This window comes from Manduca sexta, chromosome 24 (assembly GCF_014839805.1).
Source record: "Manduca sexta isolate Smith_Timp_Sample1 chromosome 24, JHU_Msex_v1.0, whole genome shotgun sequence".
Taxonomy (NCBI): Eukaryota; Metazoa; Arthropoda; class Insecta; order Lepidoptera; family Sphingidae; genus Manduca; species Manduca sexta.
Genome location: NC_051138.1, coordinates 15,918,198 through 15,936,197, shown reverse-complemented (window position 1 = coordinate 15,936,197; position 18,000 = coordinate 15,918,198). Strand labels below are relative to the sequence as shown.

General features: G+C 42.5%; 4 protein-coding genes across 4 annotated transcripts; 2 read left to right on the top strand and 2 right to left on the bottom strand.

Moving 5' to 3' along the window:
* Positions 1-2,026: 2,026 nt before the first annotated feature.
* On the top strand, positions 2,027-2,944 carry LOC119190462 (arrestin domain-containing protein 17-like). Its single transcript, XM_037442430.1, has one exon. It carries the CDS (start codon positions 2,027-2,029, stop codon positions 2,942-2,944), a length of 918 nt encoding a protein of 305 aa, XP_037298327.1.
* Positions 2,945-4,482: 1,538 nt separating this feature from the next.
* On the top strand, positions 4,483-6,815 carry LOC119190491 (arrestin domain-containing protein 5-like). The gene has a single exon (XM_037442479.1). The coding sequence runs from the start codon at positions 4,624-4,626 to the stop codon at positions 5,611-5,613; it is 990 nt and encodes a 329-aa protein (XP_037298376.1). The 5' UTR covers positions 4,483-4,623; the 3' UTR covers positions 5,614-6,815.
* A 5,251-nt stretch (positions 6,816-12,066) lies between these two features.
* On the bottom strand, positions 12,067-13,040 carry LOC119190461 (dynein-1-beta heavy chain, flagellar inner arm I1 complex-like). Its single transcript, XM_037442429.1, has 2 exons — positions 12,885-13,040; positions 12,067-12,252 (listed from the first exon to the last, which is right to left on the bottom strand). Exons 1-2 carry the CDS (start codon positions 13,038-13,040, stop codon positions 12,160-12,162), a joined length of 249 nt encoding a protein of 82 aa, XP_037298326.1. The 3' UTR covers positions 12,067-12,159.
* A 2,212-nt stretch (positions 13,041-15,252) lies between these two features.
* LOC119190501 (dynein heavy chain 2, axonemal-like) lies at positions 15,253-17,880 on the bottom strand. The gene is made up of 6 exons (XM_037442513.1): positions 17,617-17,880; positions 17,174-17,319; positions 16,725-16,885; positions 16,346-16,550; positions 15,836-16,021; positions 15,253-15,489 (listed from the first exon to the last, which is right to left on the bottom strand). The coding sequence occupies exons 1-6, from the start codon at positions 17,756-17,758 to the stop codon at positions 15,262-15,264; spliced, it is 1,068 nt and encodes a 355-aa protein (XP_037298410.1). The 5' UTR covers positions 17,759-17,880; the 3' UTR covers positions 15,253-15,261.
* Positions 17,881-18,000: the final 120 nt, after the last annotated feature.

Here is an 18,000-nt window from a genome sequence, read left to right as displayed (position 1 = left end):
TAGCTATATTTAGGCGAGAAATAGTCGTGACACAAATCCTATAGGTATAATAGTCTGTTGCACGCGTAATGCCAAAGAAGGAAGGCAACAATGAAGGCAAATACAAAACCGTTCCCAGTACATTACAGATTATTATCCATTACTAGAAAAACTACAGGACTAGAAAATGTAGGAACATTTGTTGCCCTTGGAAATAGTTATATACAGATGTTTCGTACATTTACTCCATAAATGATGGGCACTAGGCACACAAACAAGTTTGCATTTTCCACATAGAACTCGCTGTGACGTATCGCGACAACCTTTGTGGCGCCAGCGATAAACCGGCCGGAGCGCGGGGCGCGGGTTCAATTGGCGGGGACGTTTGTTTACTTTCTAGTAGCGTTGTTGAATATTGGCATTAGCAATATGTTTTTGCTGTTGGTAGGATATGTTTTATATTAGTCCAGATAGCGACCACCGTACACAAGGTGTTAAAACCCGCCATATTGGCCCACGTAAGTCGCGTTCCGGGATCAGCCTGTGTATATCCGGTTCCAACAGGCCGCCATAATTGTGTCGACTGTCGAAGATCACTCCTCAGTCGACATTCTATCGTACCCCACTCCACTTACCATCAAGTGCAGTTGAGTCACTTTGCCGTGCTCGCATTTAAAAAAGAACCTCTGTCTGTAGGTGAAGAGTGATTTACAATGTAAATCTAATTTCCGATGGTACTATTACTGTATGTGGCGGCGGTGACACTTACCATCTGGCGAACAGTATGGCACGTTTTCTAGTTGTATACAAAAAATATGTTAAATCTATCTGACCAGGAAAAAACATAGCGACATGTTATAATAAAATATGGAACTAATTTATTGTATAGACTACGACAAATTTAAAATGGAAAAGCAAAAGTGGCATCGTCATCTAGCCGGTTTTCTATTTTTCTGGCCAGGTAATAATTCAAAGTATTATTAAAAACCGGACTAGTGCAGATTGTATTTGTACAAGAATTCATATCATAGATATTAAAATATAAAATTTTTCCTACCTCAGATTTTTGCTTTACATGTGCTAAGACATTGCTTCTTACCAAAATTCATGATTGTAAGTCAACAGGAAGTATCTAGAGGTTTTGATTCCCATGATGAATAGTATAACACGCGAAAACATACGACATAAAAGTTCATAATATATTTTAATCACGTTGACTTACAAGATACTTTTTTTCGCAGCTAAAAAAGATCATACATATACTCGATTATTTTATATATTGTGTTCCAACTTGGTACCAGTACGCGTTCCTGAGCAAAAGATCACGACAGACAGACAGAGAGTGAGAGAGAGAGTGAGAGACAGACGAACAACAATGTGAACCTAAGGGTTCCGTTATGATGTAGGAACTGTAAAAATTATCTTTGTTCATTTGCCACGTGAAATTCCCCGGGTATTTCCTTACATATACACATAATGACCCATTGACTAGTCAAAGCTTCCTCCGTCGCGGCGTTCCCCGCCAACACTGCCTCCATTAATCAGTTATGTGCCTTGTCTCGCTCGCACACAATACGAAATCATATGTTTGTCTTTTTTGTACTACGCAAGGCAAGGTTTTGACAAGCGTTTTGGCTGTGTGTTACTGCGCGATATTTTAAACGTATGGCCTAATGCTAGGTATCTTCTGTGTTAATGCAAGAACTCTTTTAAGCACTTTGAATTTACACTCCGAAATCAGTATTTGTGTCAACTTTTTTGACTTCGTTTACAGCACCTAAGGCGAGATCCTAACACATAATTCTGAGGTTTACTGCTAAAATTGCAATCTCAATTAATATCATATGCGTAACAAGATACAAATAAATTTGTTATTTAAAAATCCTTTGACGAGCGTGGATGCAACGCGATGAAAAGGCGCGTTGGCGCACGTTTATTTTAATGCTCGCGTGTATGATGCCTTACACATTACTCATAGGTAGAGCCCCGATTACTCGCGAACTAGTCTCGTTTTGCCAAACAGATTCAGTTTTGTTTTGCTTCCAAGATGGGCGTGTTGTGTCAAATATTGATCGACAGGCCGTTCGACGGCGTGCACAGAGCCGGTGGGCCCGTCACCGGCGTCGTCAAGTACGCCCTGGACCAGCCTAAAGAGTACAAGGACATCATACTCGCGCTCAGAGGTGAATCATGGTGTCACTGGTCCGAGAGCGACACCGACAACGAAACCTACAACTACACGGGAAAAGAATCCCACGTCTGTGAAGAAGTGAGTCTGCTGAACCCCACGCACAGGACGCGAACACTCCCAGCAGGCGCATACGAGCACAGGTTTCTCTTCACGTTGCCAAAGATCATCCCACCGTCCTTTAAGACGCGGACGGGCCACGTGTGTTACAAGATACTGTTGGAGTTCAAGAAAGACGCCGTCTTCAACGCCACTAAGAGTTTCAAAGCGGAAATAACTGTACGCAACCACTTGGACGCTACATTATTAGACACACCAACTGTTTTTGGTGCGGACCACAAATTATTCAAGCCGATGTCTTTCGGGAAACAAGAGGTATATTTGAAAGGCGAGATAGCGACACCTTATATAATACCGGGAGACAGAGCTCACCTCAAATTGATGATAACTAACGATAGCACCGTACACGTGAAATGTTTAAGAGCGGAGCTGGTCAGATGTACTATATATACAGCGGACGGCGGAAGGACTGCAAACCGAGAGAAGAAGATTAAAAACTGCATGGTGGAGACTGCGGAGGTGCGGCCGCGCAGCAAAGCCGAGATGGCAGTCACCGTGCCAACACTGGAGCTAGAGCGCACCGTGCAACACAGCAAGGTGATATCCAACGAGTATAAGATCCTGGTGACGGCTGTTTTGCCGGTGCCGCATCGCAACGTTACGGTCATGGTGCCGATCTTGCTGGGCGACAGAGCATGTTCACGGCATGAACGTTAGAGCTTTGGAGGCGGATGCCCGACTACCACCGTGCTGGCAACACATGCACGAGTACAAACATCACGACTCGGATACAAGAAAAACCAACAAGTGAACATATTGTGACACATTCCTATACGTATAAATAAGGAAAACCTTTAATAATTAATCCTAGCAAAGATCTCTATAGCAACTAAGATTCCACAGCGAGTTTTTCATCGTAAAAATTTTAATACCTCATCATCGTGTCATGCTGGGGGCATGCTGAGGTTAATATCTAAAACACCCATTATCCAAATTAATGGGAAACTAACAAACACTGCAGATTCAAATGTCATTGGTAAATTATCCCGACAAGTCGGTAGACACCTACGCATTGTCTATTATTCAATTAATGGGATAATAAAACACATTAGACGTTAGTGTGACCCGTTGATTACCCTCAAATCTCTGGGGTTACCAGTATTATGTGCCCTGTATTATGTGTGTAACAAAGAATTTTATTTATTTACACACTTTTTATACTACGTTGGAATTTTCTACCAGTCAACCTTTGAATGATGCAAAGATAAAAAAGCCCTGTATGTAGATGTAATAAATAATATTATGATTAAATATGAAAAAAAATATAGCATAATATATCATAGATCCATAGCCCATCTGCACGAGTAGCATGAAGTTTGTGTTTCCAGTGGCTAAAGGGACTTGATGAGGAACACATTGCACATTATGTCGTCCAAGGTGAGAAGAGTAGAATAGTGACTAACTTCAGTGGGATCATAACGTTTTGTGATAGCTATAAGGAGGTACCCTGTGCTGGTGACAAAATAACGAATATATTCTGTACTCGATCTAAAAGCGAATCTGGTCCTCCTTATGCTGGGTATTTTGATATATTACAGGAGAGTATGTCATTAATATTGTGATATTATTACTTTGCTAAATTATTATTCTATTATTTATTTAAATTAATTTCAGTTGTATTCTATGTTTGACTGTTTTTGTTATTTAATATTAATAAAAACGTGCTATTAATTTGTACCAATTGATTTAATCATGTGTGTTATTACTTTTAACAGCATGAGTGTACTTGTTACGTCTCTGCCCACACTTAGACGTAATTCCTACAATTTAATTCGCTAATTTTTCATAACTGAAGCAACAGAATACGTCGTGACGATAAGTGATCTAACCGTCCATGACATCCATAGTTTTAGGAGCATTATGAATGGGTTGCAGCCTCATTAGTCATAACACAGAATTTGGAATTAAGTAAACATGGTGGGTCGCCGGTATTCTCATTCACCATATGAATTGAGTCGGCTCTTCTAAGCTGCAGTCAAATATATCCACAGCGTTGTTCAACCATTTTACCAAGTAAAATATATTTCGGATTGAAACAGTAGCATACGATGATTGTTTACAAACTCGCAATATACATATTGTGTGCCTACTATGTATTATATCACACTCACTAGTGACTATACAAGGTTACGTTCCCCACCCGTTATTCTTGACACCGGTTAGTACGTATATCTCGCTCGCATACATGCGTAACCATATCCACTGTCTCCCTCGCACCATCCATGATGCTTAAAACATTGTTACGTATACATAACAAACATTACTCATTCCTCGCTCGACGTTCGCAATTTGTCATTCACAATAATAATAACGCGTATTAAAAGTGTTTCGTGATAATGGGAGTGGCGTGCCAAATATTGATCGATAGACCGAGTGAAGGAGTTCATCGGCCTGGCGGACCCGTCTCCGGCGTCATCAAGTACGCTGTAGACGTGCCTACAAAGTACGAACACGCCACAATCTCGCTCATGGGCCAGGCGTATTGCTCGTGGCACGAAACCGAAGATGACAATTCCAGAACCAGGTACACGGGCACGGACATAGTCATATGTAAAGTGGACAGTTTGCTGCCTAGATACACAGATACCCTACCGATAGGCGCTTACGAGTATAGGTTTGTGTACACCCTTCCGCACGACATACCCTCATCGTTCCAGCACGCGTGGGGTCACATCAACTACGCGATAATCTTGGAATTCAAGAAACAGGCCGTTCTCACACTGACAAAAGTCTTCAAACAGTACATAGTCGTGCGCAGTTACTTAGATCACGTGCGCCCGATTCCCGACACACCGATCACGTTCCAAATGGAGAAGACATTGTTCAAACCGCTGTCCTCAGGTAATCAGAAGATAAACTTAAAAGCCAGGATTGCTAAGCCGTCTGTAAAACCGGGGGAGAGGGTGGACATCAAACTAATCATAAACAACGACACAAGCGTGAACATAAAGAGTATAAAGGCAGAACTTGTAAGAAAGACTGTGTTCACAGCAGATTGCTGGAAGTCCAGAGTAGCGGAGGAAACAGTAGAACAGTGTGGGGGAGAGACCGTGGGAGTATCGGCGAATAGTGTAGCGAACATGACTATCAGCGTGCCGATTGTGACTTGGGAGTGCACCATCCAAAACAGCAAGGTGATCAACAACGTGTATGAGATCTTGATGACCATCAGACTGCCGATGCCTCACTGCAACGCTAAAGTCTCGGTGCCGATCCTGTTGGGCGAGCGGGAGCGGGATCTGCCCCCCGTAGAGCAAGGCATCGACATCGCTAGGCTTATGGATGAGCATACTCTGCCTCCGCCGTACAGGGAAATCGAGGCATGAATTTGGCACCTGATAGCATTGGAAATATTGCATTAATACAATAATTTTACATATTTTTGTACAATGAGATCGTGAATTCGACTCCGTTCGCCGGGCACACACCTCTGACTGTTCAGTTACTTTCAGTTGAGGATAAACGTTGTGAGGTAGCAATATCTAAGACCTTACTTTAAAATCTCCAATGATACGTAGTCTTCTCAACCGTAAAAAAATTGGTGGTGTATGAGAGACTTAATATTGCTTATAAGTAAAGGAGCTTCCCCAAAAGTGGGGCACTATATTATAATACAGGGTTGATATCATTATTCATACTATTGTCAGTTTATTTTTTTTACAGTATTTTAGGAACGTAGGATTAAGTTATCTTTACAAAGATTATAAAATGGATAATATTATATTAGTTTGATAAGTTTACCAATACTACTGTTAAGTGAAGATGGAATCAAGATGCTGGTAATTGAATGCATCATATGTACGCATATAGTTTTATTTATACCGTTCCGATGGCTAAGTTTTTTATCAAAAATATATTATGTCATCCAAAATCTAAAGAAAAGGAATTTTCAAAATCTACGCAATAATTATTAAGTTTTAACGCTTTAAAATTTGGTGGAAGGGGTAGCTATCAAATAACAGTAATAGCAAACAGTGACGTCACCGACTGTTACGGTGCGTACGTGAGAAAGAGATAGCGTGATAAACCCACCACACCTCTTTTAATATAATAATTTTGGTTCACAAAAATATTTCACGTATGAATAACGCCTTTATTTTTCAACAAATTTTGACGCTGATTTCACAGAAGAATTTCTTTATATTATTTTTTTCTGCTACATATAAAATAATTTACAAAATAAAACATAAGGAACTACCCTACTCCCCTTTAAATTTGTATCGTATCTTTAGAAATGTCAATACATCCGCAATACGGTTTACTATTAGAGTGTACATTCATGTACTTGTTCCCGGCAATCACTTATTATTAGGTATTAGGTAAATGATTTGTGAAATATTAATCCTGTCTACTTGGTACTATACAAATGATGGAGTGATTTTAATTTCACTTTAAGATAAACATTTAATTTTGTTCTGATTTACAACTAATTATTTACTCTTTACTGCTTGAATCGTTCTTATATCAATGCTTATGTGCTGTAAACGTTTTTTATGAATATAAATAAATCATTACGGTGTATAAATTACCGTCCACTTTTTATAATATAAATAGAACTAAATTAGTTAAGTAAGTAGACATACAAGACTCAAAACAAGCATACATGTGTAAAATTTAGTCAACCTGCAAACGATAATATTATAGAAATACATAAATAAATAAAATACTTACATAATATATAAATATAAATTATAAATTTGCATGCTGTGGTCTCCTATAATTGAAGAGGCACGTCACATTGTTAATTGTACCAATATTACGACATTGTATTTATTATATGCCGTGTATCCATTGTTGGAGGTCTTTAAATAAATAAATAAATAGGTAATTTTCCCACTTTCCACAAACCGTAACATTATTTTAGATTTGACATCCACATTCAAATATGCCCGGTTCGTCTCCCTCCCTACTTTAAAGCCGTCACGGTTTCATTTCTACTGGCACAGCGAAGTAATCACACTGAACCTAGCGGCAAGCGAAGTGGGGTACTAGATAGAGTGTCGGCTGAGATATGATTATACCTCGCCAGGCGACACATTTATGTCGGTTGTTAGAATATACAAAGGCTGATTCCGGAACATGACACACATGGACCACTATGATTAGTGTTAAACGCTCTTTTTACAGTAAACATTATATTAGCAAGAATACAATTTTAGACATTTTTTGACAACGTCCAACCAGAGAGAATAATATAATAGTCTCTTCTGTCAGCCTGCCCGCGCAGCCGAATACTTCCGGAAACGCCCGATATCATTGACTAGGATAGCCGCGCGTAACATTAGGTTTAACACATTGTGTACGGGGGTAGTTATCCTGGCAGATACAGAATACTACTACTAAATATTACAACTAGTACAATTCAAATGGGGAAGAAGGATGATGGTTCGACTGACCGTATGTAGACGCCGCCGTCTCGTGGCGGACGCACGAACGAGCCCTCGTCGAGAGGCATCACCGTGAACTCCCAGCACAGCGTGTCGATCGGCCAGCCCTCGCCGCGGGCCGTCGTCTAAAAACACCATAGTTCAACACCACAGTTGTTAATGGATGCTAATATGATTGTCATTGACAAAAATGAAAGGCTATCAACTTCATCAGTGTCCTCGTGGATGGTTACAATACAATATATGGGAGTATAACTATGATCTAGTCTAATTACCGTATGTAATATAGTCATGTAATATGCGCTAGCTGTCATCACATCAAGTTGATGTCAATTATTGGAATTTTATATTTTATAATTTTTTTTTAAATTATTGTTCATCTGTTTATAGCAGAGGTTCCCAAACTTTTTTTCTCTTAGCCCCTTTGAAATTATTTTGGTTCCGACGGACCTATTTTTTTTTTAGGTTTCGCAGAAAAAGTGCATTACAACTACCGCCCAGCTATCGCGGGGCGTTAAGTTGGGGTCACCATGCCCCTTACAACCCCTCTATCAATATTATCTGCCTACATTGATAGTACCTAAATATGTTAGCTTGACTTCACCTATCAAACTCGTTAAATTTTCGTGGACCCCCGCTTAGGAATCGTGGCATTCCTTCATTCATTTATTAGTCACGCCAACGTAGACCCCCTGAAGTTTCCCATGGACCCCTGGGGGTCTACCTGGACCACTTTGGAAATCAACAGTTTAGAGAATCGAATAAAAAAAAATTGCACAAGCCTGCATGACAGCGGTGAGGAAGCCGGTGGGCGCGACGAAGGCGGGCAGCCAGCACAGCGTGGGGGGCGCGCGGGGCGCGTTGGCCCACCCGCCCAGGTGCGCCCCGCGCAGCCACAGCTCGCGGCACCACGACCCCAGCGGCTTCATCGACGGACGCCCTGACACATTCACACATTCACACATGACAGCGGTGAGGAAGCCGGTGGGCGCGACGAAGGCGGGCAGCCAGCACAGCGTGGGGGGCGCGCGGGGCGCGTTGGCCCACCCGCCCAGGTGCGCCCCGCGCAGCCACAGCTCGCGGCACCACGACCCCAGCGGCTTCATCGACGGACGCCCTGACACATTCACACATTCACACATGACAGCGGTGAGGAAGCCGGTGGGCGCGACGAAGGCGGGCAGCCAGCACAGCGTGGGGCGCGCGCGGCGCGTTGGCCCACCCGCCCAGGTGCGCCCCGCGCAGCCACAGCTCGCGGCACCACGACCCCAGCGGCTTCATCGACGGACGCCCTGACACATTCACACATTCACACATGACAGCGGTGAGGAAGCCGGTGGGCGCGACGAAGGCGGGCAGCCAGCACAGCGTGGGGGGCGCGCGGGGCGCGTTGGCCCACCCGCCCAGGTGCGCCCCGCGCAGCCACAGCTCGCGGCACCACGACCCCAGCGGCTTCATCGACGGACGCCCTGACACATTCACACATTCACACATGACAGCGGTGAGGAAGCCGGTGGGCGCGACGAAGGCGGGCAGCCAGCACAGCGTGGGGCGCGCGGGGCGCGTTGGCCCACCCGCCCAGGTGCGCCCCGCGCAGCCACAGCTCGCGGCACCACGACCCCAGCGGCTTCATCGACGGACGCCCTGACACATTCACACATTCACACATGACAGCGGTGAGGAAGCCGGTGGGCGCGACGAAGGCGGGCAGCCAGCACAGCGTGGGGGGCGCGCGGGGCGCGTTGGCCCACCCGCCCAGGTGCGCCCCGCGCAGCCACAGCTCGCGGCACCACGACCCCAGCGGCTTCATCGACGGACGCCCTGACACATTCACACATTCACACATGACAGCGGTGAGGAAGCCGGTGGGCGCGACGAAGGCGGGCAGCCAGCACAGCGTGGGGGGCGCGCGGGGCGCGTTGGCCCACCCGCCCAGGTGCGCCCCGCGCAGCCACAGCTCGCGGCACCACGACCCCAGCGGCTTCATCGACGGACGCCCTGACACATTCACACATCCACCACACACTCACACGTGTATTCACCACTAGTTTAACAAACAACCACAATCACTTGTTTCCATCCGTTGCGATTATGGACCAATAAAAAGATTTTTGACATACTTACAAATTACTTATTTTAATTGGTTTATTTATGGGATCAAAAATTAAGAATGCGGTTATTTCGATTGATAGAAACCATGAGATTCAACCTATAAAGTAAAAGTGATCACGGAAAAAAATATTTCACATTTTCAGCTTTATATACCAACTCAATTATAATATCAATCAATATAGTCGCACGAGTTATACATTACATAATTTAACAACATTAACTACAGCACTTTCGAAAGTCCACACACATGAAGCTATTTTTTTACTATTTTCATCAATATCAATCATCTAATATTAACAAGATATCTAGACAAGAACCTTTCTGCCAGAAGGAAGGTACTTTCCCCTCGAATATGCACGTGTACATGTCCTCTAACATCTCGGACATAACCACCAGACCCTCGATGGCACGCCGCATCTCCTGCCATACAAGACAAACAGGGTCACTTTGATATTGCATTACTAACTGAAACCAGATATTCGTCTTTCCCCTGCTAACATAGGCCAAAGATGTTTTATAATATTTTTTGTCAAAAATCCCAGTGTTATTCTTCTGGTTTTTTAAACATTTTGTAGTTTACTGTAGGTGGAAATGTATTTTCGTATAGTTTGATCCGATGTTTTAGAGCGGCAATCAACAATCAAATACTAATATAGTAGGTATAGTTAAAAAAATAACTTAAACATTTTTTTATATAGTACTAGATGACCCGGTGAACTTCGTATCACCTACATACATTTATTATTATTATTCATCGTGGAACGCAATTTTGCCATACCAATACGTATGTTATCATTATCTGTCTCCCGTTAGTCAACAGTACGGCTTGCACGTGAAGAAGCTCGTCGCACATTTGATAAACTTCGACGATCTAAGTCATCTTCTCCGTGGCATTTTGCGACAATAACATTAAATAAAGTTCTCACGCACTGACAAATTGATGATAGATTTTAATAATAGTCTTGAAATTTATTTATTTATTTTCTATTTTTAAGAACCCACTGACACTTTTACACTTTATTTATTTCTGAAATGTTTTGTATTTGAACAAAATAAACCAAAGAAATCGGACCTCATAGTACAACTATGAAACAGACAAATTTCTGAACGCACCTATATATATGTGACAGCCAGGCCAATTCTTTATTTCTAAAAAGACAAAAGACATCGAATGTTTCATGGCTAGGAACATTTTGTATTGAAAACTTATATTGTCGTTTTTAGTATTTTCCGTTATTTATTATGTATGTTCGTCACCGTTTAATCCATCCCTGGACTTCTACAATTAATTCAAAACCAAAATTAGCCAAATCGGTTCAGCCGTTCTCGAGTTTTAGCGAGACTAACGAACAGCAATTGATTTTTATATATATAGATGAAGTGGGACCGAAGTTGGAGTGCTTGATGGCAAGGGTCCACAATTGCCCATAGATATTTAAATAACCAGGGAAATAGTGTAAAAAACAAAGTAGAACAAAGAAGACCCAAATGAATCAAATGCGCGAATAATCGATTAAATCGAATTAACGTAAGAATCGATTATCATGTACGCGTTACCTTGAGCCCGGCGGTGATGGCGGTGATGAGCACGTTGTAGTAGCCGATCTCCTGCAGCAGCGACACGCACATCGGCATCACGATCTCGGGGCCCATCATCCGCTCCGTCGTCTCCACGTCGATCTTGTTCGGCAGTTTTGATAGCATCTCTGCCGCCAGCTCGTCCACCTTAGAGCATAAATGGTTGGAACTGATGCCTCTGTGTTATATGACAATAAAGTCACTAAATTGGAGTTAAGTAAATGAAGTTTTACGTTGCGGTAGTCAGTTTTATCCAAAGACCGTTCTGAAAAATTCCAAACATATCTTAAGATAAATAAGGGAAGTCAGCTCATCTGGTATGGAAAAATATTTAATAATAACAATGAATTTATTTTCCTCTTTTCTACTGCTATTATAGGATGACCTAGTACAGTAAAGTAACACACTTCAAATAAGTAGTATTATCTAAAGCAGAGGTTTTCAAACTTTTTTTACTCATAGGCCTATTAAAAATTTTACTGGTTTCGGTACATTTTTTTGTATTTCCTCAGAGAAAGTGCATTACAACTACCGCCCTCTTACGACCCCTATCAATAATATCCACCTACATTGGTAGTTGAAATCAAGCCAACATTTTAATAATTTATTATGAAACCAGATAAATTTTCGTGGACCCCCGCTTACGGCTTGTGGACCCCCATTTCTTGGTCATGCCAACGTAGATCCCCGTTAAGTCTCTCGTGGACACCTTGGGGTCCTCCTGGACCACTTCGGGAATCAATGATTTAGAAGAATCATTACGTTTCAAGTACATTAGTATTCTAGATTAAACATTTATAAACTAGCCTTCTGATCTTCTCCGCCACCTCCGCCGCCACCGCCGGTCGACGCGAGCGCAAACAGTGTGGACGTCATTATGATTGCATCCTGACAACATTATTATTCGACGTTTTTAGTGTACAATGTTGATTTAAATTATAACTGTAACATACCGCAAATTAATTTGAATAAATATGAAATTTGTATGAGGTCACGAAGAAGCGAGAACATCAATACGTGCTAAAAGTGCGTACGCACTTGTTAAACAAGTACGCAGTATTGTAAGCTAGTTTTATATTGCCAATGCCTCTGTGGCGTAGTTGTAATGCGGTATGAGTACGACTACCGCACTGAGATCGTCGGTTTGAATTCCGGATCGGGCTAAAAATTATAATTGTGACTGGGTTTTTCCATCTTAATAAGCGGTGATAGCCTAGTTAGTCGTGGAACGGACTGCCAAGACGAATGTCCGCAGGTTCAAATCCCAAGGGCACCTCTGACTTCTAAAATCATGTGTGTATTCTTTGTGAATTTATCGTTCGCTTTAACGGTGAAGGAAAAACATCGTGAGGAAACCTGCATATCTGAGAAGTTCTCTATAGGAATTTCGAAGGTGTGTGAAGTCTACCAATCCGCACTAGGCCAGCGTGGTGGACTAAGGCCTAATCCCTCTCAGTAGTAGAACAGGCCCGTGTTCAGCAGTGGGCAAGTATATAATACAGTGGCGGTGGCGGCGGTACCTGCGCCAGCGTGGCGACGTCGGCGGAGGCGTGCTGCCCCACGGACTCGGCGCGCTCGGCCGCCGGCAGCACGTCCAGGAAGTCGCGGTACGACTCCAGGCTGCCGTCCCGCGGGATGTGGTACGCGGGCAGCGACGACAGCCTGCCATCACGCATATACACTTCACCATTCAAGCTATAATATAGTTTAAAACTAACTGTTTTTGTTATTTATCATTTTTATTGTTTTCTTTTATTCAAGTGTCTTGATGTATTTCCTATGAATGTCTTAACTATGAATTTGCAGCGCGCATTCTGTCAATCGCTGAAATTAACTTTTCTTAAATTTTCTAACGTTCCGCTCAACTTCCTTAATTATTTTTTTCATAAGAGCCTTCTCTTGATAATAACAAAAACAACAAAAAAAAAATAGTGGAATCGGTCCAGCCGTTCACGCGTGATGGCGTGACCAAGGGAAATAAGGACTCATTTTTATATATATAGATTGATAAATAAGAGACTGTTTATCGTTTCTGGGGACAAGATGTGGAAAAAAAAAGCATTTGTAAGTCTCTCAAAAAAGGTTTTTATAGCTACGACGGTTAAGGACATTGCCCATCACATTAGCTTACTGCCCCCATCACACCAACCCACCCTGAAAGGCTGTAGATAACATTCTCATGTTTGTTGAAAATACTATTTTTAATTAAGTCCTTATAAAAAATTTGTTAGCCTTATAGCATTATAATAAACGTTTATTTTTGTCTAGTCTTTCTTTTTCAGTATTATTTCACACTGTCACTTTGTTACCCTAATAGGGCACGGGACTCATTTTTGTTTTTTACTATTATCAAATATTTACATAATATAAATTATAACACAGAAGGAATTGTTAAAATCCGGTAAAAAATCAACAAGTTACAAGTCTTTGAATTTCGGCGGAAGGGGTAATTAACAAGAAACAGAAAAGAGACACAATACCCACATGTGACGTCATCGGGAATTACGACGCGTGCGAAAAAAAGAGATGAAGCGATATCCCCACATCGCGCCCACTTCTGCACATTACAATATTTTAAATATCAATTACTCGCTCATTTATTAACCAATTTTTATACAGTTTTCGTAGGAGTGCTTCATTTTCGTATTATTAACCATTACATATAGAATAATGTACAAAATCAAGCTTAGGCCGGTCCCCTATTGTTTATATTATATTCTTGATATTTAATATAGTTAAGCCGAAATTTAGATTAAATGCATGTTGTGTTTGTCAATGAACGTAATGTAATATTTTTTGTCTTGAACCCTGTAACCGTGTACAACAGGTTTTATGAACCAAATAAAAAGAAGGAAATAAAATGACTATCCGGTCCCTCGACGACATATTTTTTTTTTTACTAACTACATAACAGCATCTTCACGCTCAAAGTATGAAACAGCGCGGAATACGTAAAACGGTAAACTGTTTCACAAATATCCACAAAGGTAGGAGTTGAGGCTAATAAACGCTCCGTTCCCGAGTCATTCTGTTGACTCGTCACGACGTCAGTCGAACCCACGTGAAGTATAGACATTGCGCTCGTCAATATTTGCATCCCTGCAGCCTTCCCACAGGGTCACGTGATCATGACCGGCCGTGTACTACATAGGAATGCCTTCTTTGTTGTCCCTTCAATTATAATATATTTTTTCACATTCTATGTCTAATCTACTGCCTGAAATCTGACTGCCTCGGTGGCGTAGTTGTATTGCACGTCCGGTACAATGGCGCTCTGAGGTCCTGGGTTCGAATCCCGGGTCGGGCAAAGTGATATTTGGGTTTTTCTGCTCAGTATCAGCCTGGAGTCTGGAATTTGTGCCCGATATGGCGATAGGCCCGCCCCCTATCACATCATGGGACGGAACATACTTGGCGAAAAGTGGGTGCCCTAGTTGCGCCTCTGCATACCCCTTCGGGGATAAAATGCGTGATGTTATGTATGTATGTTTATGTGTCTAATCTATACGCATTATAAAACAAAATCCTCTTTTCTGTCTGTCTGTATGTTATCGATTTTCTCAAAATGTACTGAACGTATTTTTAAGAAATTTGATATGGAGATAGTTTAAGACCCTGGGAAGGTTATAAGCTTTCTATCCTGGGAAAATATATAGCAGGACATCTATCCCGGAAAATTCCTTCACGCGGGCGAAATCGCGAGCAAAAGCTAGCTGTATATATTAGATGAGTAATTTGAACGTACCAGGTGTAGTTAACCGGCTGTACTCCAAGCAAAACATGAAACACACTCTCACCTTTTATCCCCAAGGAGTAAACAGAGGCGCAACTGGCGCACCAATTTCTGCCGTGTGTATTCCGTCCCATGATGTGATAGAGGACGCACCTATCGCCATATCAGGCACATAATATGATCCACCACCAGTAACAAAACTGGTACCTATAGAAGGGTGTGTCGAGCGCCTCCTCGCAGAAGAACTGGTTGATGTACGCGATGAGCACGCGCTTGTCCCAGTCGTCGGTGATGTGGCCGCCGTAGTTGATGATCGCGAACAGGTACCGCAGCGCGTCCCACGGGACCTCCTCGTACTCTTCCAGATAGTTCGCTAGGAGGTTGTCTGATACCTGAGGTGAAAAGAAATTGACATTTATGCTTACGTACACATAGTTATTGCATTAGTCAGAAACACATCTAGACATAACTTCGTTGAGTATACACTCCATGCTGTTAGAGCAGGTCTGTACTTTTTATAGATATTGATACTACTGAACTCTTTAATTTGAGTTCAATATCTTTTACAAAAATAAAAAATGGACAACAGCTATATCGGATAGGTTTCACGATTCGCTTTCAGTTATTAATGAGATATATCCACTACAACTGACCGACACAATTCTGGAAACTATCAGATAATTTAAAGAACAATATTCTATACCAGATGAAAGAAACGGTAAATAAAGAAAGCCTCACGTCAAAATCAGCATCGTTGAAGCTATACACGGCGTTGTAGCCGAGCTGTCGGAATCGCTTCCTGGCGATGAGCGTGCAGTGGAAGAACGACACGCAGAACAGCAGCCGGCGATACTTGGGCGTCGCCTCGTCGAACTTGTCCTCGTTTATGTTCGCGAATATGCGCACCATATTACCTTTCAGACCCTGGGTAAAGGTAACAATTCAGCTTTAGGACTATTGCTGGAGGGGTTTTTCCTGGATCAAGAGCCCGATGATTTACTGGCTAACAAAATTAAATTTATCTAAACAATTCAAGCATGTAGTAGAAGATGCGGGCTAGTCCATTGCAACAGCAGCTATATAGTAATTAATATACATATACTAAAAGCGATTAAAACTAAATTAACCTCGTTTTTTCAGCTACTGGCAAACTGCCAGGGTCTTCTCTCACAAAAATGGACATAAAAAGGAATCATCAAAACCGCTCCTACGTTTCCAGGATATGCGTGAGACAATCGCTATACAAACCTGCGGCGGTTCCGTGGTCATCTTGATACTCCTCTGCAGTATGTTGAGAGGAAATTTATCATCCGGCATGGAGGTAAGCCAGAGCCGGAACCGCGGATGGATCTTAGGATTATCCAGTCCTCGCAGCGACCCGAGCCACTCACACGCCAGGTGGCAGTTGGCCAGGAACACCCAACCACCTTCCTTCATACCGTGGGCTAGCATCCTGGACAAAAATTTCCAACAATTGGACAACGCAACTATTCAAGGTCAAACCCTAGCATTCCACAGCTTTCTATTTCTTATGTCATACATTATTTGGAAGGTGAAATTGAAAATTTTACCGAAGTCTATTAGGCCCAAATTTGTAAAAGCTACTGTTCCAAATAAGACAATTTACCTAGCCGCCGTAGGCGCTTGTCCTTGCCCAAGACTGAGCGACTGGAACTTATCAAACATCTTCACGTCGACGGCCAGCTGAATGAGAGACGCAGTGGGGTCGACCCCAGGCGATAGCACGAAAAGAAGAGACGTCTTCCAAGAGGACTCTTCCCAAGCAGCCTACAACAATAAGGACCGACATACTCTCATCTCACTAAGTACCCCAAAGCATACGAACGTGCTAGGTTTAGGATGCGTCCAAATTCAACGCATGTGCCGCGAATACGCGTGTTTGCGCGATGCTTCCACGGACACTGCATTCGCGGCGTTTTGGTCTGGTTAAATTTACACAAATAGTGCAGACATTTGGAATAGTCTATTCTATAGAATATCATATCATAGAGGTGAATGACTATGAAATAGTTACTATGGTGGTGGATTTGATCCTCAGCAAACCACGTGGTATACCTTGATGTCGAGCACGGGCGGCTCCACGTACCGCGGGCCGAGGACGTTGATAATGAAGGTGGTGATGCAGGCGGACACGCGGTCCACGCGCAGCGACCGAACGAACAGGATGCGCTGGAAGTCGTTGCAGATGTCGTTCCAATCACCTGGTATGCACATTACCAACGTTTCATGATTATGTCAAGTGATGCCAAACTGCGGGTCATTCAACAAATGGGTGCTGTCCCAAACATTCACCATCAATGTAATCGTTGACATGGACCTTTTAGCCCGAAATGTCTCTTTGCGTTCCTGAAACATCCATTAAACAATCAGCGTTCTTCTAGAAGTTAACACTGATAAATTAACAGCTTGATCACCAACTGTCATGTGACACCATAAATACACCAGTCCTATTTATATTACGGAAATATAAGAGGCAGCAAGAATGTAAGCGTACGTACCAATGAGCGGCTGCAGCTCAGGCTCAGGGTTGAGGTACCACTCGCGCCACTCCTTGCTGAACACCTCGAACGCGTCGATGACGCCGTGGAAGCCGGGCAGCTTGTCCAGCTCCGTCACGTTGTCCCAACACTCGTCCGGCATCCAGTCTGGAGGCAAAACGATTATAGCCTGGATGTGTCATTACAAATACAATACACTTAAAGAATAAAGATATTCATATTTTTTTTCATTCTGTTTTTTATATCATCGTGGTGCTGTAGAATACCAAATTTCCTCTACATCTAACCCAAATTCACAAAAGTAATAAATACTCACAGAAAAGTATGAAGCAACCTCCCCTCGCTCTTCTACACTCTTCTTTTCCTTAATTTTGTCAACATATC